General features: G+C 44.1%; 1 protein-coding gene across 1 annotated transcript in view; it reads left to right on the plus strand.

The window, feature by feature from the left end:
• The window catches only part of CFAP77 (cilia and flagella associated protein 77), a 158,520-nt gene extending 134,586 nt beyond the window's left edge, over window positions 1-23,934 (plus strand). Inside the window, exon 6 of the mRNA XM_054998366.1 lies at window positions 23,660-23,934. Coding sequence (XP_054854341.1) covers window positions 23,660-23,782 — 123 coding nt within the window. The 3' untranslated portion in view covers window positions 23,783-23,934. The remainder of the gene's footprint in view (window positions 1-23,659) is intronic.
• The last annotated feature ends 255 nt before the right edge of the window (window positions 23,935-24,189 follow it).

Raw genomic sequence — 24,189 nt, forward strand, 5'->3', positions numbered from 1 at the left:
GAAGAAATGGGAGGTGGGAGGAAAACTGTGGCAGTTTGAGAACTACTGAAGTATTGAAGTAGAGGGGGGAGACTTTACCGGGGGGAGAAGAGATAAATGTGAATTAATAAGCAGTCAGATTAATAGATTGACATATATATAGATATATATAGGTTAACAAACAGAACATAGAGAAAATAATTAATTATAAGGACTAAATATAAGGAGCGATTAACTAACAATATTTTCTTTTTTTTTCTGACAAGTTTTGTACCAAACTGAATGTCTGAAGATATAGATGGGTCAAATTGATTGACTACGTGAGGAGAGATATATAGAACTATTATAAAAAGATAGAATGAGTAATATATATAGAGAATAAGTCAAATTGTTTGATATAAACGAATGTATGATCTATATGGTTTATGATATATAGAAATACCTGAAATTGAAAAATTGGGATAAATTGTTTATCTAAGATGGAAACAAAGGCTTACAGTTTGGGCATATAATGTTAAAAATAGTTAAGGATGTACTGCTTAGAATAATGGAGAATATATATTTGTTTTAGATAGAGGAAGCTAATAAAAGTAAGGGAAAGGGGACAAAGGGTTGGAAAGCTGTTGGAAGTCAACAAAAAGGGGGGGGGGGAAAGGGAGGGGGTTAGAGATGAAAAAATTGGGGAAAATTGAATGTAAATGTGGAAATAATGGATTCTAACCCAATAAAAAATTTTCAAAAAAAAAAAAAGAAGTTACATTTGGCTCTTCCGAGCACTGCTCCCCAGTTCAGCACCTGCTCCATGTTCCAGGAAAATGGACAAAGCCCTTGCCCAGTGGGGATTGTGGTTGGCACGTGGTTCCCACCTTGAAGCAGCTGCTGCCCGAGGAACAGGTCAGCTGCAAGCCTCCCTGAGGTGCAAGCCTCGTGCCCGGGATGGAATTACAGCAGATCTCCAGATTACACAGATCAGTTCTTCTGGAGAAAATGGCTGCTGTGGAGTGTGGGCTCTATGGCATTATACCCTACTGAGGTCCTTCCCATCTCCAAAACCTGCCCTCCCCAGGCTCCGATAATAATAATAACAACAACAACATTCAATTTATGTACTGCCCTTCAGGACTACTTAACGCCCACTCAGAGCAGTTTACAAAGTATGTTATTATTATCCCCACAACAGCAATCACCCTGTGAGGTGGGTGGGGCTGAGAGAGCTCTGAGAGAGCTGTGACTGACCCAGGGTCACCCAGCTGGCTTCAGGCGGAGGAGTGAGGAACTTTGAGTTACTCTTGAGTTGTGCATAGGCATTGTTTGCAAGCCTTGTGGCCTCGCCTCCTGCTTCCGAGCAGGGAAGACTTTCTCCTGTGGCTGGCTGGGCTCTGGCCCAGAGGCTGTGCGGGCTTCTTTGTGAATTCACACTTCAGTTACTACAAACAGTGATCACCAAACTAACTGCTACTCCTTGTTCAAAATTCTGGGTTGAATGCAGTAAACAAGCCGGAGTGCATTCAGACACCACAGCTAACTGGAGCTGGGTCAAGCTACAAGTTATAAACCACATGACATTTAAATACAACCCTGAAGTGGAAGGAATATTGAGAGCAAAACAGGAATGTTTTGTCCAAGGCCCCCTGCCAACTTCCTAACTGAACAGAGATTTGAACCCAGGCTTGTGTACATCCACCAGTACACCGGACTGCACTTGATTTGCAGACAGGGACGGATCAAGGGAGGCAGGGGGGGGGTAGTCTGCCCCTGGTGCTGCCAAAGAGGGGGCACCGGGCGCAGCTGCCAGCCACCAGGAGCACGCCGGCGGCATCACGGTGGGCTGAGCGGCTGCCCACGCCATTCGCTTGCCCAGGAGGACAGGGAGCGTGCGGCAAGCTGGCTGCCCCCTCGGCTGGGCAGGTGAATGGCACAAAGAGCTGGGAGGCTGCCCATGCCACTTGCCTGTCCCACTGAGGGGGCAGCCAGCTTGCCACGCACTTCCTGTCCTGCTGGGCAAGCGAGTGGCACGAAGGACTGGGAGGCCGCCCACGCCATTCGCCTGCCCCGCAGGACAGGGAGCGCGTGGCAAGCTGGCTGCCCCCTCAGCTGGGCAGGCGAGTGGCGCGGGCGGCCTCTCAGCCGCTGGTGCTGCCGCCGCTCCGCTGGCAGCACGCCGCCCTGCATGATGTGCGGGAGTGCACACGCGCTGTGCACACGTGCAAGGACAGCTGGAATTGGGTTGTCCCGGGCACCGGGAACCCAAGATCCAGCCCTGTTTGCAAAGGGGAAAAAATGCCTCTCTTTGACCAAAATAGGGACACAAACTAACCAGACAGCTGTTAAGCCTGTGTGTCTCTATGCACGAGACGAATTACACAAAGATGCCCAAGTGAAGGGTGACTCAATGTTAGCCAGGAAGCTGAGTTTTAAAAGACAATCGGAAGGCTCTGTCATTTTCATCTCTCTAGAGCCAGTAGGGCAAAGACTGCACCTCAGAGGGTTTGTTGATTTCCTCTTTGCCTCCCTGAAGGGTCTGTCAGTTTCACCAGGGAGCTTGTGAACATCCGCATAATCATCACTTGAGTGCCAGTAAGGTGCATGTGTGAATCGCCGCTGCAGATTAATGCCAGAGGCAGAGCTTTCCACCTAGGCGGAGTTCATTGTGGGGCAGCTGGGGGAGGTGCCCTTGGCCCCTGTGCTGGGGTGCTGCATACGGGAGGGCCACCACCAAGCTGCCCTGCTTGCCAGCCACGGCTGCCCTCTCTGCTACCATTGTGAGCACAGAGGTGATGATGACGAGGGCTGTCGTTTAGGGAGTGGCCAACAATCGGCTGTGGGGTGGTCTTACAGATATATACCCTCTCACACATTCTCTCTCTCTCTCTCTCTCTCTCTCTCTCTCTCTCTCTCTCTCTGCCCTGCAGCTGATAGCACTTGCAGCTGTTGGCGCCCTCTGACAGCAGGACAGCTGATTGCTGGCTGCTGCCATGAAGCTGCCCCCCCCGCCACACCCACTGATTCTGGAGCCCCATCCTTGACTTCCCCCAGAGCCAGGAATCACCAAGACCACCCCTGCCATTCATATCCCCTCACTTTGTGGGGGCAGGCAGCATGGCTAGAGTGTCAGGACAGCATCTGTGTAGGGTCGCCGTGTCACCCCTGCACCTATTAGCTGCTGTCGGGGAGGCAGAGGGTGAGGGGCAGCAGGCACTTGCCCCTCTTCTTTTTGCACAGGCACACCGGCTCTCATGCACTCCCTTGGCGCATGACTTCACTTCCAGAACGAGCGGCAGTGCCAGTGTCGTGTTCTTGCTGTGTCATGGGGAGATTCCTAAAGAATTGGCCCTGGTGTAATGCCATTGCTTCTGGGTCGCACCGGAAGTGACATCATCGCCGGGGGATGGAGCCTCTCCACACCCATCCCCCCAGCTTGCCTGCCTGCTAATGGCAGCAAGCTCTGGGAGGCCTGCTTCCTCCCGCTGGTCACCAGTGATTGGCGGGCAGAGGCAGGAATCCCTGGGAAATGATCCACCACCGGTGGGCACCTGGGAACCTTAGATCTGAGAAACCCAAGTTCAACGTCCACTCGGCCACGGAAACTGGGTGGGTGACCTTGAGTCAATCACATACTCTCAGCCTCACCTACCTCACAAGGTTGTGGTGAGGAGTAAAACAGAGGAGAGCGATGTAAGCTGCTTTGGGTCAACACTGGGGAGATAAGTGGGGTATGAATCAAGTTTTTAAAATTCAAATAAACGAGAAGGTAAAATGGGGATGGGAGAACAACGCAGGCCACCTGGAGCTTGTTAGAGGAAAGACGGGATAAAAATGCACAAGACAGATTTAATGTCAAATGCAAAGACTTTTGGTGGAGTTTAGTTCACACGTTCACCTGCCAGGCATCAAATGTAGAGAAATCAAGAGAAGTGCCTGGATTGTGTGAACAAGGAGAGCTGTCAAGCACCTGCCAGGCCACACGCTACATAACTGATGGGCTGTATTCAGCTTGGGGAGGGGTCATAAGCTGCATTAAAACAAGCTCCAGCTCTGTATGTTATACAAACAGGCAGTCAGACATTGACAAGCAAATGTTTGGGTACCTTGGCAAAAGACTTAATTTGCAACCCAGCACAAAAATCAAAGACTCCTGTCAGTAGATGAGCAGTGCTCCTCGCAACGCACCTGGGAAAGCTCTGGCAGGTAGGAAAAAAAATCCAGCAAGAATAATTAAGGAATTGCCCACTGCATCAACTTTTGCAGAACCATCCTGGGCTGCAGAATCTGATACCCACTAAGGATCTAACACAAAATCACAGCCTAAGACTTCCTAAAAATGAACAGTTAGATGTAACTCACACATACAGACACACGCAAAAATACAAACACTTTTCAATCCCTCCATTGCTTATAAGGAAAAGGTGTGATGTGTTTGAACTCAACTGCCAAAAAGAGCTTTGGTGATCTTTCAAACGTTCTCATGTCAGAAAATAAAAAGCCTGTATTTTGCTTAAGTAACCAGAGTTTGTGTCATGTTATACACACTGAGCAAGTGCAGGTTTGCTTGTTTGTTTTTAAATATTGTGTTTAGTCTTCATATGCAAGAGCAGAAACTTGTTAAAGGGAGAGTCCAGTAGCACCTTTAAGACTAACCATCTTTATTTTAGCATAAGCTTTTGAGAACCGCAGTTCTCTTTGTCAGATGCACTGACAGCTTTCGAGAACCACAGCTCTCTTTGTCACATGCATCGCCAACTTTTGAGAACCACAGCTCTCTTTGTCAGATGCATTGACAGCTTTCGAGAACCACATCTCTCTTTGTCACATGCATTGCCAGCTTTTGAGAACCACAGCTCTCTTTGTCAGATGCATTGCCAGCTTTCGAGAACCACATCTCTCTTTGTCACATGCATCACCAGCTTTTGAGAACCACAGCTCTCTTTGTCACATGCATCTGACGATGCATGTGACAAAGAGAGCTGTGGTTCTCGAAAGCTGACAATGCATCTGACAGAGAGCTGTGGTTCTCGAAAGCTTATGCTACAATAAAGTTGGTTAGTCTTAAAGGTGCTACTGGACTCTTTACTATTTTGCGACTACAGACTAACACAGCCAACTCCTCTGGATCTGTTAAAGGGAGGACTCTCCAACGGGGTCACCTGCATCTGCCATGCACATTCACTATCAAAACTGTGCAGCTTTGTGTAGAGGAGTGCCAGACTAGGATCTGGGAGACCTAGGTTCAAATCCCCCCTCGGCCATGGATGCTTGCTGAGTGACCTTGGGCTAGTCACAGACTCTCAACCTAGCCTACATCACAGGGTTGTTGTGAGAACTGCAATGGAGAAGAAAAGAATGATGCAAGCCTCTTTGGATCCACATTGGGAAGAAAGGCTGGATACAAATGAAGTAAATAAATACATAGGTAGGTGATGCATGCCCTGATAAGCAATCCAAATGTATTTAAAAGCAGACATGGGAAAGGGTGGTACGGAGAAGGGTCATGGCTTGGTGGGGTGGGAGGGGGGCTTCAGCCTTTCCCCAATAGAAATCAGGGCACCTACACTGAAACTGTTTGTTTAATTAAAATATTTGTTAACTCCCTAATTCAAAACTGTCTCAATAAAGGAAGCCTCAGCCTTCAGTTTGCAAGATCTTAGCAAGGCTGTCAAAGATAGGGCATTCTGGAGGTCATTAATCCATAGGCCTCTTACCTCGGCCTGGCTGACCTGGCCACCTGGATCCAGGCTATGGTAACATCAAGACTTGGCTATTGTAATGCTCTATACATAGGTCTCCCATCTAAGTTAACTAGGAGGCTCCAATTGGTGCAAAATGTTGTGGCTCAACTATTAACAGGAACGAGCAGGAGCATGAACATCACTCCCATCCTGCAGTCACGCCATGGGCTACCTATCAGCTACTGTGTTCAATTCAAGGTATTGGTTATCACTTACAAAGCTCTTCACAGCCTTGGCCCTGCATACCTACGGGCCCCCCTCCCTCCCTATGCTCCTCCACGGCAGCTCCACTCATCTGAACAGGGTCTCCTGCAGGTGCCACCATGCACATGGGCGAAATCAACAGCAGCCCATACCTGGGCTTTCTCTGTGGTGGCTTCCGCTTTGTGGAGGTCAGAAGAGCCCCCACCCTCCTAGCTTTTCACAAACTGAATTATTCAAAAAGGCTTTTTACTCAGATAGGAGGGCTGAATTGTAGGGAGGGGATCTCAGATGATCCACTAATGAGTTAGGAACCATAAACTTCACCACTATGTTGTATTGGATTCCTGCTAGTGTCTTTGTGAACTTGTATCTATTTATCCTAAGGCATTGTTTATGGAACTGTTCTTGATATTGACTGTTCTAATCTCACACTATAAATGACATAAATAAAAACAAATAAGGTTGCCATAAGTCAGACACTACTTGACATGGCATGACGCAGTCAATTCAAAATATTGCTTGAGGCTGTTTACAGCACCAGTAGTAAAAAACTATCACAAATAATTATGCAGCGGTAAAAGTAATCAAAGCAGCTGATTAAAACAAGGTTAAAAATCCATTAAAATAAACTTCAAGGTAAACACAAAGGGCACAGGTTTCTTAACCTAAGATATTTTAATGTTAAAGGTAAGGCATCCCTTACCTTTAACATTAAAATATCTTAGGTTAAGAAACCTGTGCTGTGGCTGTGGCTCAGTGGCAAAGTATGTGCTTGAAATGCAGAAGGTCCCCAGTTCGATCCTGGGCGGGGACCTGGAATCATTGCCACCATCCCCACCAGGCATCTGCAGGGGCCAAGCAAGGGTCAGCCCTCCCCCCATGTAACAAGTGGGAGACACCACCAGGAGCCAGCGGCCCAAACCCCTGATGAGGCAAGCGTGAGCAAGTGGCCCAGATGAGGCAAAGGCACTCGGTGTCAGGAGCCTATGCTTTTTCTCCCTCTGCCCCCATTATGGGGGCAGGGCTGTGGACGGCCAAGGACCTATGAGTATGCCCCCCCCCTGCATCTACCCTGACTGCCCATTGGCTGAGACCGCCCCTGTCAAGAGCCAGTCGTTTAACTCACACGCTTGAGGATGAATTGGCATCCCCTGTGGCTCTTCTAAAACTATGTCATCAATAATGTAGTTCAGCCAGCTTTGCCAACCTCCAGGTGGCGCCTAGATATCGCCCAAAGGTGGCCACCCTGATATCAACTTGTGGGTGTGACTGGAACCATTTGAAGTTTCCAAAGTCTTTTAAAGCATGGCTGCAAACCATCGTCTTGCTGCTCCTCTCCAGAACATACATAGCAGGCAGTTAGCCAACTGGGAAAGTGCTAATGGTTCTTCTACCTTCATGTGCATACTTATGTACTCTCCCCCCCCCTCCCCCGCCTCTTGGTAAAAGCCTCATTAAAACTTCCCAGGGAAATCTCAGCCCTGAACATGGCTGCTGGTGAGTTTTAGCTACTGGCCGGAACACTGGGGCCTAAAAGATGATCCACTCTTTCAAAATCCAACCCTGAGTGTGCTCCAGGTGACCTGTCAGTTCAGACACGCACTGTCTGGAAGCTCCCTGTTCAGCACTCCCAGTGATCCTATAAACTCCCTTCTCAGACGTGGGAGAGCCCAGCTCAATTTGGGGCACATGACAAGACGTAAGACTTCTCCCCTGCAGTGTTTTCCCAACCTGAGATGACCCCCAAGGATTTGCTCTTTTCCGTGTTGAAGACATTTGTGTGTACTGATAGGACTACACCTAAGTCTCAATAGAAGTTACCCCAGTGGGGCCTTTAAAAACTTTATAGTAACTGCAGCAGTGCCCAAATTGTATCTGGGACACAATACTAGGGAAAGAGATCCAGAGGAGTTAGCCGTGTTACTAGCAACATTGTAAAGAGTCCAGTAGCACCTTTAAGACTAACCAACTTTACTGTAGCATAAGCTTTCGAGAACCACAGCTCTTTGTCAGATGACAGAGCTGTGGTTCTCGAAAGCTTATGCTACAGTAAGGTTGGTTAGTCTTAAAGGTGCTACTGGACTCTTTACTGTAATACTAGAGAAAGGTGGGTTTAACCCTTTCCCAGCTACTTTTTGTGATCTAAATCCCCCCTTCCGCACTGAAGCTACTCTTTGTGGGAGAATCCCAGAACTCCCAAACATGTGCGCTTTAAGCCCTTGGCCTCACTGACTACTGACGTTGGCTCCTGCCAATGAAGTCAATTCATTCCCCGTTTCCTGCACCTGCCTGGTATCGGGGAAGCCCCACTGGCCTTTCAGATGCTTGAAGCGCAATGCTTGGTCACCACACTTCTTGAGTTCGGCATTGCTGCGGCTATGGCCAGAGTGAACATCTGTTCTACAACCCCCCCCCCCATGCCTGCTACTGCTCCCGGTAACTTGTCACAACATTTGTTGACAACCCTATTGAAAACACCTCTCGATGTGACAGAGACCGATCTTTCACTCCCAGGCAGTTTATGAAAGGGAGGGAGTTTGAAGGGAAAGGCTGGGGGGGTGGGGGTGGCAGTGTAGAGAATCCATCAATAGCAGGGATTGAAAAAAGGCATCGGCAGCCACCATCGGCTGATGAGGCACCTCACCTGGGCCCCAGCGTACCGCCTCCAATTAAATCAAAATGGTTTGTTTTTAATGGTCTTTTACACTGACAAGTGGGCTATCATTCCGGGCGTAGATAGCTGTCAGAGAGCCGAGGCAAATTCTCCGTTGATAATGCCCAATGGTTCCAATTAGGAGCCGAGGCCGCTCCTGGTGCGCTAACGATTCCCCAGTCTCCCCCAGGCCCCTTCGGCGCTGGCTGTTTCGTCTTGCCTCCTCCTCCGCCGCCACAAATTACTGACACAAAACGGAGGTGCCCCGGCGTCTCCTCACCACGCCAGGCCTGGGCCTGTAGGGCTTAATGAGGTGTTGGAAGTTTTTTGCGGCTCTTCCGCTAAATTCTTTTCTTGTTTGACAGCTGCTCGAGTGTTGACCTTATAAAAGATTTAGTGTTTCTCATTATTTTCTGCCAAGCATCGCAAGTGATGGCTTTCCCAGAGATCATTTGCATCCGGATGTGTGTATACAGAGATGTACCACACAGTGCACACCACCTTGTGTGCATGTTTGCGGGTGCTTGGAAAGTCACCTAGCCAGGCCAATAGTGGTGTTTTCGTCTCAGATAAAGGCCTAGCTTTCTTAAATATCTGTAGGCACAGAAATGTATGTAGTTCCAGTGGAGAAGGAACTTCCATTGGTGGCATTTCCCAAAAAAACCCTAACAACAAGTTCCTGCCCTGCATGACTTCCAATATCCAGGGCCAATCTATGCATTGAGGGAAAGTGCATGGTACAGCCTATGTTGGACTGTACTATTTCAGAAATATAGGAGGGGGAAACCATGTTTGATTGCTTTCTCATAACCAGTCCGCAGGAAACTAGCTTGCACTGTTAAATGTATGCTGTTCCCCTATATGCATAGAGATTTTGTGTGACTGAGTGAACTGGTTTAACGTGCCCATTTGGCCTTCTCTTCTCTCAACCTGTACGTGATGATTTATTATCCTGCCCACCCCATGCAATGTTTTCTTTTTTAAACTATAAAGCAGCCTCCCAGGTTGTACTTTTAAAAAAAAACTCTACTGGGTTGTACGTTTTGCTCAGTTCTGTATCGGGTGTCTGCTTTTTCCCTTTCAAAGGTCTGTACTCTGCTTCCATACCCTGTTGTACTGTTTATTCAACGTCCCAGCAAAATTTATCGTCTTGACTTACATTGTGTAATCTGCCTTGAGCCTCCGTGAGAAAGGCAAATAATGTAAATAAATAAATAAAATAAATACTGCACGTATACCCCAGCTGGCCTTGCTCCCCGGTGGGGATCCAAAGCCGCTTCCCTCATTCTCCTTTCCTCCTCAATTTTCTCCGCACAACAACCTTGTGAGATAGGTTCGGCTAAGTGTGTGATTGGCCCCAGGCCACCCAGCAGACTTCTATGGCAGGGTGGAGATTCGAACCTGGGTCTCCCAGATCCTAGCCTGACACTAACCACTACGTCCTCACTGGCTCTCCCATAACCCCCCAATGGAAGGCTGATGGGGGAGAAGAAGTCTTACTCCTTCCTCCTCTACTAGTTTCCCATTTCCAAGTCACCAAACTGCTTTGCAGAAAGGCAAGTGTTCCGCTTTACCTGTTGACTAAAAGGCAGTTCCCATAAAGGGCAGAAATGGGAAAGACCGGAAAGGAGCTTGCTCCAGTTTTTTGTAGAGAGGCTTGGCTTGCCTTTGAAAGCCTAGGGCTCCTACCACCTAAGTGATGGAGAATATTAATATTTAACAAGACTGTGTGCAAGGGCTGCACACAGAACAGAAGCGACGCAGTGAAAGTCTGAGGGAATCTCTGGACATCAGGTTGCATGGCTGGCTGGCTGGCTGGCTGGCAAGATTGTGCAGCTTTCCACAGTGGTCACTGGAATTGTAGTCAAACAGCAGTCCCTAATGGGCAAAGCCTATCAAGAGCAGATCTCCCAATTGTTGAAGCCAACAAGCAAGCTTGAGCCGGCAGCTTTTATGGGAATTGGTATGAGTGTCACCTGACCAACTCTGGCCAGTCAGTGGAAGGAGGTTTCCTTGGCTGGTCTGCCAGCAGTTCCCCTCCCACCCAACGCAGCTGTTGTTCAGAATCATCAGTTCACAGCCCAGGACAGGCTCAGACCCTCATGTAAGGTCACCATGTGTGGCCAGTAGCCCAAACAGCCATAGCAGCTCCATTGAGCATGGCTGTCCTTTACTGTGCCACCAAACTCCTGGGTGGAAAGTGGAACAGCTGTCACCACCATACCTTCATTTGGGACCTCTGGCAGGCAAATACTAAGAGACTGAGTTTGGTGTAGTGGTTAAGAGCAGCAGGACTCTAATCTGGAGAGCCGGGTTTGATTCTTCCACTTGAAGCCAGCTGGGTGAACTGGGGTCAGTCACAGCTCTCTCAGAGCTCTCTCAGCCCCACCCACCTCACAGGGTGATTATTGTTGCAGGGATAATAATAACATTCTCTGTAAACTGCTCTGAGCAGGCGTCCTGAAGGGCAGTATATACATTGAATGTTACAGTGTTATGTTACTAGCCGCATCACAACAGCAGAACCATACTCTTCAGAGCCCGCTGTTGGCTGCTCTCAGCCCACATTTCCTCTGTAGATTGCCAGTCACTCTGAACGGGGGGAATGAGGGGGTGGGGGTAGCTGCAAATTTCCTGCAGTGTGTAGGGGCTTGGACTAGATGGCCCTAGGGAGCCTTCCAGCTCTATGATTCTATCGTTCTATTACTTGGTGATCATTTTGTGCTACCAAGAGAGTCTCAGAGGCAAATTGGATGGGTGCCCGGCTGTGGCCTCCCCTCCTCCTGCTGATGGCAAATTCAGGGTGGAAACTGCATGCCAGGGGGAAGGAAGAACTGGGATCAGGACTGCAGTTTTCCTTCTTTCTGGCCCAAGTGGGAAAGAGACCCCCCCCCACCACCACCACCACACCCAGCAGTCAGGCTAGACCCATTTTTTGCAACAGTGTCACACTTCACATCAAAATTACATCCACATAACCAATATATATTGGCTTTGTGCCAGTTTGATGCCCATGGCTTCTCCCAAGGAATCTTGGGAATTGGAGTCTGGCAAAAGTGCTGAGAGACCTCTGCTTACCATCCTTACAGAAGTACAGATTCCAGCATTCCTTGGGACGAATAAAGATCAATTTAGGTCTGTGGTGCAGGCATTTGATATAAGAGAGAGAGAGATGTAAGACATAATGCAAAAATCATAGTTTGTTTTGATTATTGGTCAGTTTGTCAAACCAAGATTTGACTCTCAGATGATCCAGCTGATAAATAAATCATTATGTAGACCCCAGAAACCTAATTAAAGGATTTCATGTTTGGGCCATTAGCAGAGTCTATCATTTGGCATAGGAAGCGTGATTATAGGTGGTTGTGAGCTGGTTCTGCTGGCTGGTGTGTGTGCAGGAATGAAAATAATAAACTTGCTTTATACTTATACACTTGCTTTACATTTAGAAAAGAAATAAGAGTTCTTTATTGTAGGAACTCCATACTCTGATAGGAAAGGAGGAGAGACAGATCCTAACTACCTATCTAGTCTAAGGATGGGCATGGATGCCAGGACAGATGGAGGGAGGAGAAGGTGAGAGGTGTTGCCTGGAACAATGCTAGGAAGAGAAGAAGTGAGAGGGAGGAAGTCAGGAGGAGGAAATCTTGAGAATAGCCGTCTACTTATCAAAGGACAGTCAGAGCAGTAAACGGTTAACAGACTGCCCTGACCTCTCTATCTTTCTAACTCTTTGGCTTGTCCCCCTCTGAAACCTGAGGAAAGGGACAGCATTAAATCCTCCTCTTAGACCAAGATGTCTGCATTCTTATCAGGGGCAATATTAGTGATTTTGGGGACTTGGGCAGAATTTGATGATGGGACACCCCAAACCACTCAGGCAGCATGAGGGGAAGGCTGTCAACTGTAGGGGGTGGGGACTCCTATTGGAAATAGTTACCCAGTCAGAAGTGTATGTCCCAATGTGCAGCAATTCAGTGCTTTGACAAACATTGTCTGTCTGTCTGTCACTGCTCATATGGCTGTTGCCTTAAGCAGAAATTAAAATGGGAAGGACTTTATTTAATACAAATATTGTAGAAAAGGTAGAACTTACATTTTATTGGGGTACATTTCAATCACAGCATTTCTTGTAGAAGACAGAAGAAAGAATCCTAGTCTAAAAGTCAACTTTCCCTATTGCACACGGCCAGCTAGACCAGGACCGCTCTTGCATGTGGGTATGTGGATTGGGCTTCCATGGCAGGATTCTGGAAAGGTGCATTCTGCTGGGAAGACCATGAGAGAGAATCTCTCACAGTGGACACAGGAAGAACAGGAGGCGTCAGGAAGATCTTTCCATTTTGGACAAAGAGAGAGATCTTGCTAATCAGGAAAATAACATACGCAGAGAGAGAGAGAGAGAGACGCAGAGTCTCCCAATATCCCAGCATGCTGAGTCGCCTATTACAACAGTCCCAACCACCATAGAGTTGATCCCACACACCCACACCCACACCCACCTGAGTCTCAAGCAGAGCAAGGACTCAACTGTATGGTGACAGAGAGGGCATCTACCTACAGCCAATTGCCCCCCTGCCTGAGTCTCAGGCCGAACAGGGGATTCAGGGCAGTGGCTGGGGCAGCTGGCTGCAGCGTGAGGGAGGCTCCCAGAGTGGCCCAGGCCAGTTGCCCCAGATGCCCACGGCTAAGACTGCTGCAGGTTGTTAAATCATACAAAGCCACTGACTGCAGTTGATGAACCAATTTCCAACCATGACGTTAGATTCTGGTCCCCATCTGGCATACCAAAACTAATCATGCTTAGCAGACTGGCCCTCTTTGGATGCTCACGCTCACCAGAATGAGTTTCATTAAACTATGTTTTTGCATGCTGACCCATCTAAGCCAGCGTGTCTTCAACCTGCTATTTAGTAACCTGCTATTTAGCTGCAGCAACTCATGCCTTGCACACAACGTGCTGTGATGGGCCTTTGGCCTGTCTCTCCAACACAAACCTGTGTAGAGTAAGTAATATTTAGCACACCAGTGCAGAGTTGAGAACCTTTGACCCCAGATTGACCTTGTCATGGCATTAATGACTGACCTAGGATTAATCCATACTTTTCAAGCACCCCTCATAATGAGAGCTGATCTCATTTAAAGGAATCAAGAGAAGAATCCCTCTCCAATGCTCTTCCCTGGGACCAGACCCCACAGATTAAAAAGTCGTGGTTGAAAGATCTCACATGTGCCATGTAAAATGGGAATGATTAAAACGGGAGTTATCTACAGACTGATGTGGAGAGCGGTTGTTAACATACGAGACAGAGTTGGTTGTGGATCTTAAGGGCCCTGCTGTGGAAATTCTTGCTGCTCAGAAAGACTGACTGCTCAGAAGTTGTCCAGCAAACACCAGCCATGCAGGATGTTGCAAAATAGTAAAGAGTCCAGTAGCACCTTTAAGATAACCAACTTTATTGTAGCATAAGCTTTCAAGAACCACAGCTGTCTTCGACAGATGCATTGTCAGACAATGCATCTGTCGAAGAGAGTAGTCAAAGAGAGCTGTGGTTCTCAAAAGCTTATACTACAATAAAGTTGGTCAGTTTTAAAGGTGCTACTGGACTCTTTACTATTTTGCAACAACAGACTAACACGGGTAACTCCTCTGGATCCATGCAGGACGTGACTATTTTTTTTAGCAATGATAGGCTAGAATCACAGATCCCCCTTCCCTTCTTCACTAGTGGTATTCAATAGCTGTGTATGATTTCCTATGTTAGGCTACAGTGGTGCCATTCGGTTGGGTGTACTGCCCTCACTAAGCCTCTGAGCTCACCTGATATCTGGCTTTTCATCTGCCATTGTGAAAACATGCCAATATATTTGTACTGAAATAAAAACATTGCATAACCTCCCTTTATTCTAATGGCTGGCTATATATATTGGTTCTGCTTCTGTGTTTTCCTTCACTATGCTGCTCTCTTTCCCAAATCTGTTTCAATACAATTTTTGGGAAAGATCACAGTCCAAAATACCTTTAAATGTAGTATGGATGGGAAAGTGTGCATTTTCACTACATTGGCACCATTTCCCTTGCTTTCACCCTCACAGCTCTCATTTCCCCACACACATTGCAGAGCTTTTGTGGTGCTTTTAAAAAAAATCTGGAATTCTTAGACTGATATAGCACTACAATGTTATAATGATCTGTTTGTTGGTTTATAATTTTAATTACTACGTTTATACCCTACCTTCTCTTCCCAGTCAAAATCCAATTCTATTCCCTATCTTATCCTCATAACAGCCCTGTGAGGTAGGCTAGGCTGAGAGTGTATGACTGGCCCTCAGTCACCCAGCAAGCTTCCATGGCAGAATGGGTTTGAACCTGGTTCTCTCAGGTCCTAGTCCAGTACTCTAACCACTGCACCACTATTGCCATGATCTGGTAGTTTCCCGCTTTCATTTTCCAAAAAAGTAAGTCCCTGGTCATGTTTGTTGGGGAGTTATAAGGGGGAAGGTGCAGGCTCATATTTTCTCTCATAACTCTGCAGCTCAAATAGCTAGATACTTACTTTTTTAAAAAAGTAAGTATCAAAGTGACTTTCTGCATAAGTATTTCTTTTTAACAAACTGATATCAAACTTGCGGGAGATTATTGTTGCTAGGAGCCGAGCCCAGGGTCAGGAGCGTAGGACAGGCTCATGCCCCCTCATTGTGCTTTGGATTGCAACCTCTTGACTAAGAACTATGTCTACCCTCTCTGTATGGCCAGCTGCACATTCTGTCCTGGGTTCCATGACATGGTCACACTAGAATGTGACAAAATCTAGCAACTGGTGTGGTGTGGAGGCAGGCAGGCAGACACTTCGCTGTGAAAAAAATCACTACATAATGCACTGCGCAACTTTTCAATTTCTCCATTCCTCATTCACCCTGAGACAATACGTGCAACCTGACAAGTCCTGCTTACAGAATTCTAAAAAGTAGCCACTGGCCCTAGACAGACAGGTTGCACCTTCCATATTTTTAGGATTTGGACAGACTTGATTTTCTTAGGTGTCATCCTACTTCTTGTTTTCCTGCATTTATCATGAGTGATGGGACTAGAAACTGGATCTGAGGGCCAAGCTAGGAGTGACGAATTACACTTGAATGGCAAGTGAACAGACTCGCATGTATTCCTCCCTGTTCACTTGCACTCCACTTGCACTCCACTCGATCACTGTGTGATTCGTCACTTCTAGCTTGGCCCTGATTAAGAACCACATTTTAAGGCAGGATTTGGTGTCTGCTTGCTCAGCAGCTTCTGAGTTACTCCTCCTACAATGTTGTTTTCCAGACTTTTTTCCAAGCAACCTGGAGACTGATACCCCCCAAATATGTACGCGTAGATTGTGAAAGTGAAAATTATTCTCTCTCAGATGGCTCCCACCAAGTCACTGGTCAGGGCAAGACTTCAGATGAGAATGTGCTAAACCCAGAGCAGTGACTCGTGGACTGATGCACTCACTGCATCTCTGCTTCAGGAATGAACAGAGAGTTTTGCTGTATTTCTGCCCAGAAGTGACTGACAGCTCTCATCACATCTGATTCAGAGATGTGGCAGAATTACTGCAATGGAAGAGGACTGGAAGCACCAGGTCATACAGAGATGCACAGGCAGACTCTTCCACAAGGATTGGTGTTTTGGGTTTTCAAGGTCTTTAAATTGTTTAATTTACCTCTCATAGTATACTAATAGGACTCTTGTGACACACAATTTGGGGGTGGGGTCTACAGACCACATTAATATGCAACTAGCGGTGCCTGTTCAGTTCAATGAGAGGCAAGGTAAATCCCCCTCCTCCATTCACCACCCCAAAACAAGCCTGCTTAGACAGGAGCCTAATTATGGATTTAGACATCTAACTTGGAAAATTCCAACTGATCTGCTCTAATGAGATTTGAGGCCTTAATACCGGGAAGTCCACAATTATCTTTACACCTGGAGACTCATCTGCCAATCGGCAGATCAGCCTTTTGGTATATGAGAAGTTCATTACACCTTCTTGAATGCTGTGGGATAAGGTTTCCAAGTGGACCAGAGATCAAGAAGGTAATCAACCATCCCCAAAGGATGGGAAGTCTCATGGGTAGGGTGAATATTATCTGAGACCAGAGAAACACTTTCAAGGCAGGCAGGAAGAACGTGATGGAGAATGCCTGCAAAATGTGTGTGTGCACTAGGAAAAGCATGAACGTGTACAATGAGAAAAGGGACTGAGAAGGATCTATTAACTGTGGACAAAATATCTAAGGCTGCAGCAATTAGGGGGACCCGTTGGCTTTATTAATCATTTAAATCCCTTTTGGTTGACTAAAGAGGGGCTCCTAATTAATCAGGCAACATATTTCAATTCTGAAAGAAAACTTATTTTTAATATGTACATATAAAAGTTTCAAATTGATAGTTAAAAGTTTTTTGACAAGAAAAATACTAAGAATTTCCGAGATAACAGTATATACTTTGAATGGATAATAACTAGAAAAGAGATTCGCCAATTAGCAAAACTTTATGATGTTTTACTAAATAGTTTTCCTCTAAATAATAGCTGTCATTCTGAGTGGAATACAGTGGCTGATTCCGCACACGTTGGATAATGCACTTCCAATCCTCTTTATAGATCATTTGGAATGGACTTTTTTGTGTGCGGAACAAAAAATCCACCTCAAACGATTGATAAAGTGCATTGAAAGTGCATTATCCAACGTGTGCGGAATCAGCCAATGTTAGGTTATGAAGTCTCTGATCAAGCGTAGGGATTTATAATGACCCCAGGATTAAACTTATCAGATACTTTGCAATTTAAAGAAAGTATTCTTTAAATAATTAGCATTATACACCTAAAAAGTTTTTGAGAATATATAGTTCCCGTTCTAGCCAATGCTGGTTTTGTGGATTTAAGGATGCCAGCTTTTACCATCTTTGGTGGCTCTGTCCGCAACCCATGAAGTTTTGGTATAATATACAGGAATCATTAAAGAAAGATTTTGCCATTGATATATTTTTACTCCAGACCTTTTTCTACTGAATCATGTATTAAAAAATTCCTTGGACTAAGTTAAGGACACATTTTTGACAGTGAAATTTACAATTTTGCAATATGGTGGGAAATGTTTCATTTTGAAACTTTATATAAGTTTTTTGATAATTTAGAGAGAAGTTAAGATATTGATGTTAGTAAACAAGTTACTATGCTTATATGTATTCTTTTTGATGTAATATTTTATTAAATAAGGGTGGGATACTGAAAAAAGTTGCAAACGGTAGGAGCTCTCTCAGAAGATGCATTACCCCTTCTGTTTCAGGGATAGTGCCCACTGCAATGCAAATACATGCCCCATTGAAAAACAAAGCCAGCATGCTCCTTCCCTTCCCTTCTCTCTATACAAATACAAGAAGGCCTTATCAATTAATCAATCAAATAGAACATGTAAAAAGTTTCTGTGACTAAATGAAAGCCACCAAAGAGGGCTCTGAGTGGGAGATGAAGGTTATTGTATGGTCTGATGATGGTTTTAATAAAGAAAAATCAAAAAGTCAATCAAGCAAGTGGGAAGTCATACACAAATTGCAGAATATTATGGGTGTTAGGAATATCATTGAAATAATTAATCCAGAAGTTAAGGAAAGGGCACTTCCAACAGATGTGGACTAGTATGGTATTTATCTCTTCTAGTGCATTTTGGGAAGCACTGGATTTGTGTCTTTCTGTGTTGAGATGTCGAAAAGAGTCCAGTAGCACCTTTAAGACTAACCAACTTTACTGTAGCATAAGCTTTCAAGAATCACAGTTCTCTTCGTCAGATACTGGATTCTTTTCTATTTTGCTACTACAGACTAACCCAGCTAACTCCTCCGGATCTGTGTTGAGATGGATCTTGTAGTACCTGTGATAACTCCTACATTTGAAGAAAGCAAGGAAATGCTTGATCTGGGTTCTTGATTAGCACACAGTTGTCATATGGCACTTTGCAGACTGGCCCTTGCCCCAAGGAGCTACCTAATTAAAATTGTATGCCAGGGAGCAGAGGGAGGAAGAAGATGCATTCATTTCCATGTTATGTGTTCGGGCTTTATTTCAGCAAGAAAGGGGGCTTTGAGGGAAAAGGGGGCTTTGAGAAAGGAGAGGTATTGCCATGCTAGTGTTCTGGAAGGCAGCATTCAAACAACTAACAAAATAACAAAAGACAGGATAACAGAATAACAAAAAACAATAATACACGTTTCATTTTCCATTTTTCTCCTCACTTATCATATTTTAACAAACATTATACTTTTAGTTTTAATATCTCAAAATTTTCCTTTTCCAGTACTGCCCCCTTTTATTTATTATTCCCAAATTTATCTTCTTAAAAATCAAAACCACAAATCATCAGTTCATTTTTCCTTGTCTCACGCAGAAAGTCAATAAGGGGTTTCTAGTTAACCATAAAAATAGACAATGTCTTCTCTCTGATCAGAGCTGTAAGTTTAGCCATCTCCGCTAACTCCGTCATTTTCATAATCCAGTCCTCGATTGAAGGCAATTCTGTACTTTTCCATTATTGCGCATATAAAAGCCTAGCTGCCGTGGTCATATATAGAAATAAAATACCATGTTGATTTTCAAACTGTTTGTCCATTAATCCCAACAATAAGGCTTCTGGTTTAAGCTGTATAGTAATCTTCAACATTTTTTGTATTATCATATGAATTTCTGACCAAATTTTTTTAGCTTTAGAGCAAGTCCACCAAAGATAATAAAATGTTCCTTCATATTGCTCACATTTCCAACATTTATTTGATGTACCTTTACTCATTTTCGCTAATTTGTCAGGAGACATATACCACTGGTACATCATTTTATAAAAATTTTCTTTAAGTGTGGAACTCAAAGTAAATCTGAGCCCCTTCGCCCACATATTTTCCCATATCCCATATCCACCTTGAGTCTCGGTGAGAAATAACAAAATAAGCTATAGATAACAAATTAAAAAAGTAAATAAGGGACAATAAGGAGGGAAGATCAGAAACATTTGAGATCCAAGATCATCTCCTAGGAGCGCCAATTAAATGAGCTTCCTTCATCTTCCTTTCTTTTTTTAATTTTTTAAAAATTATTTTTATTTTATTACAACAAACAAAAATTAACATGGACAACAGATATAAAAAAATTAGGAAGGGAGGGAAGCGGGGAGGAAGACATACCAGTTAACATACTTTATAGAACTTCATTAAACTCATTACTTAGTCAATAGTTCTTTCGTATTACTTTTATCTGTACTAAATATATAAATTCAACCTTAATGAGAAGATATCCCCATTACCTCCATATTTCAGCATAATATTTAATGCCTACCATAACATTCTAATTTTCAAATCCACGGATCACTAACTCTCACTTCTCTTTCACATACAGAAAGTCCATGAAAGGTTTCCAGGTCTTCACAAAATTAGTTGTTGTTTTATCTCTCAACAACCCCGTTAATTTTGCCATTTCCGCAATCTCCAACATCTTCACTAACCAATCATCTACTGTTGAAAGCTTCTCCGATTTCCAATATTGTGCATAAACTATTCTTGTAGCCATTGTCATATATCTAATTAAAATTCCAAGTTCACTTTCTATTGAAGTATCCATTAAATTCAGTAGGCATGTCTCTGGCTTTAGTTGTAGGTTACTCTTTAGTACTTTTTGTATTGTTAAATGTATTTGTTTCCAATACTTTTTAGCAACAGGGCAAGTCCACCACATATGATAGAAGGAACCCTCATTTTTTTGGCATTTCCAACATTTATTTGACATCCCTTTAAATATTTTGGCTAATTTTTGTGGAGTCATGTACCACCTGTACATCATTTTATAAAAATTCTCTTTTAAGTTATAACGCAATGTAAATTTTAGGCCATATTTCCACATTTTCTCCCATTGCTCCCTATGAATAACCAAAATGTTTAGCCCATTTAACCATACAGTCCTTCACTTGTTCTTCTTCCAGTTCTATTTTTAACACAAATTTATACATTCTAGATATTAAATGATCCTCATTTGTACATAGCTGTTTTTCAAATGTACTCATCATTTCCTCCATACCATACAATTTCAGGTCATTTTAAAATCTTTCTGATAGTTGCATATATGCAAACCCTTGACACTCAAGACCTTTCTCTTTCAGTTCTTCTGTTGAACATATTTTTATATCCCCTCGAGAGACGTTACATAAATCATAATATGTTAGCCACTTATCCTTTCTTTTAAAAAAAGCTTCGTGTGGAGAGATCCACAATGGTGTTTTCATTGTTATTCTTACCTTAAACTTACTCCAAATTCATATCAAGGATTGATGTATAATGTTATTCTTAAAGTCTGCATTTGCTTTAATTTTATTGTACTACAAGAAGCTGTGCCACTCAAACCTTAGGTCATGTCCCTCCAATTCCAGAAGTCTTCTGTTGTTCAACATTATCCAATCCTTTAACCAAACTAGGCAGGCGGCAGCATAGTATGATTTTAGATCTGGCACTTCCAGTCCACCTCTTTCCTTTGCATCTTGCAAAGTCTTCTGCTTAATACGGGGTTTCTTCCTTAGCTATATAAACTTCATTATATCCCTTTGCCAAAGCTCTAAATGTTTGTCAGAGTTTAGGATTGGAATCGTCTGAAACAGAAACAGCAATCTTGGCAGAATATTCATTTTAAGTGAAATTCTTCCTAGCAATGATAATTGTAACTTCTCCCATCTTTCTAGGTCTTTTTTAATTTCATTCCAGACCTTAACATAATTATTTTGAAACAACATCGCATTCTTGTTTGTCAATGTTACTCCAAGACATTTAACCTTTTTTTCAATTTTAAAGCCCATTTTCTCCATTAACTGACCTTTCTCTTTTTCCTGCATATTTTTGTTAACATCTTTTGTTTTTTCTTTATTAACTTTAAAACCTGCTACTTCACCAAATTCCTGTAATTTAAACATTAATGATTCTATTCCATCTAAAGCGTTTTCTAAAGTGAAGACCAGGTCATCTGCAAATGTTCTTCATTTATACGATTCTTTTTTTATTTCAATACCTTCGATCTTACTATCTTTTCTGATGGCTCTATTTAACACCTCAAGCGCCAATATAAAGAGGAGGGGTGACAACAGACATCTTCATCTTCCTTTCCAGACATTTTCAGGTGGGGAGCCTTGTTGGTCTGCAGTAAAATGTCAGGTTTCAAGTCCAGTTGTACCTTAAAGACCAATGCGATTTTCAGGATCCAAGCGTTCAAGAGTCAAACAAGCTCGCTTTGTCAGATAGGGACTGGCTCTCGAAAGCTTCTGTCCTGAACTTCCTGTTGGTCTTTAAGGTGCGACTGCACTCAGATTTTTGCTCTCCAGTCATGAGGCTGCTGCTGTGAGCCCCCAATACTTGCGTCACATGAAACTCCTATTCTCAGCTTGTCTTCTTTCAGGATGAGGGCTGAAGCAAAGTGCAACAGATTTTCTCATTTTTGTCCACAATGTCTTATTTCTCCATTCACATTTTGAATGCAAAATTTCAGATCTGTTTACATGTTGAAGGTGAAATGTTTATCCCCAAATTTGAAAATTCAAGTGCTTGAGGCTTGTTGGCATCTCTTAGTTAAAGTCTGCTAAAATCAAGACAAATCAGGAATCTCATTGGTGACCAGCTGTCAGATTTCAAATTCTATTGCACATGAGTCATGCTTTCAAATATCAAAATCTAATGTTACTGGGTGTCAAATAGCATCATCTGTATCTGGGTCCCTATTATGGGTTATGAGAAGTAAGGAAGTTTTTGATCAGCCGGAGTTGGACGCTCTTGGAACAAGTCCATCCGAAACAGGAGGATAGCTTGCTCCCTGTTGAGCGACTCTCTGCAGGTGTGGACTCTTCTCCCTTCGAGTCTTGGGTGTCTTTTGTGGATCCTCCCGCCCGGGAGACGGCAACCACCTTGGAGCCCTCCGTGGGGCTGGACCTTGAGGAAGATACGAGTAAAGGAATAAGGAATCATTTTGAACTGTGAATGACTACTGACTTTTGACCCCAAGTCTCCAGACTACCTCACCTAGCTGAAATACCAAAACAAATTTGATATTTAGTGTGATTGAAATGAAATGTGGATGTGAACTTATTTTTACTTGTATTTATTGTGATTAACTGGAGCACCTTGCACTTTATATTAATCATAGAATCTGTTTAAAATTAACCAACTTTAAATTAAATAATTAAATTAATATTATATTGGTTGTTGGGGGTTTTCCGGGCTGTATTGCCGTGGTCTTGGCATTGTAGTTCCTGACGTTTCGCCAGCAGCTGTGGCTGGCATCTTCAGAGGTGTAGCACCAAAAGACCAAAGTCTTTTGGTGCTACACCTCTGAAGATGCCAGCCACAGCTGCTGGCGAAACGTCAGGAACTACAATGCCAAGACCACGGCAATACAGCCCGGAAAACCCCCAACAACCATCGTTCTCCGGCCGTGAAAGCCTTCGATAATATTATATTGTTGCATGGTGCACTTTAAGAGGATTCTGGTTTATAGATTACTTTCTGCTGCAGGTCTTTTGTTCTCCCACAGGTTATCTAGGTTGAGTGGGTGGGGCAATAGGTGCGTGGCTGTTTTTAGAAATGTGTGTTGTTATTGATGTTTATATTGCTGCTAAATTTTATTCTTTTGTATTGTACATTTTAAAATGCGATGATCCGCTATGAACCCACTTGCAGGGAGAGCAGAATAAAAATTAAATTGAATTAAATTAAATTAAAAGGAAAGTTCAATTATGCCATTGGAAAATTTAGTCTGGATCCAACCCAAAATGTTGTCTGAAAGGGGCATGATAGAGAAGGAAGTAGACTGGACTGTTCAAGTCTTTCTCAGTGTTGCATGTTCAGGTAAAGGGTACATAAATAGCATGTGCAAGACGGGTACAGACATGAAAGAAAGGACACAAAGAAAGTGGCACACACACAAATATGGCCACAAAAGTTATTGGAGTTGCCACTTGCATCAGCTTCCTGCCCTTCTCTCACTAGTTCATCAAGTCTCCTTTTTCACGGTGCTTTTCTTTTTCTTGTTATTTCCAGGTAGGTCCACATCTTTGCACCTTCCCAGATCTGGATGCACAAAAAAGGGCACTGGAGGTCTTCCGCTCAGAAATCCCTGTGCGATGTGGTCCCCTGGCAATGGGGCTTTATACCGCTGGCTAAACTAAGAAGAAACCACAGCAAAACGGGGGCGAGGGGGGTTGAGCCTGCTTGCACTGCAGCGTCTTGGACCCCATGCACACATTTTGGGTTCAGATTTGGGGCAAGCTCCATTCATCTCTGTATAGTTGATTAAACGCACAGTTTGCAAAATACTTTGTTCAAAGTAGTTCTTCCCTTGAAGCAGTCGTTAATATTTCATGCCTACATCCACATTGTGTCCAAGTGGGTTGCCGTGGTCCAGGTGCCTTGGGCTTCAGCTGCAGGAGCAGGTTCACACACGCAAATGCATCGCTTGGTTCCTGCAACAGACAGGCCAGTACGGAAGCAGGCAGATAGAGATGTAGATGGGCAAGCTTTGAGTCCAGTAACACCTTAAAGACCAATTAGATGTTCAGGGTATAAACTTT

This window comes from Eublepharis macularius, chromosome 14 (genome assembly GCF_028583425.1).
Source record: "Eublepharis macularius isolate TG4126 chromosome 14, MPM_Emac_v1.0, whole genome shotgun sequence".
Classification (NCBI taxonomy): domain Eukaryota; kingdom Metazoa; phylum Chordata; class Lepidosauria; order Squamata; family Eublepharidae; genus Eublepharis; species Eublepharis macularius.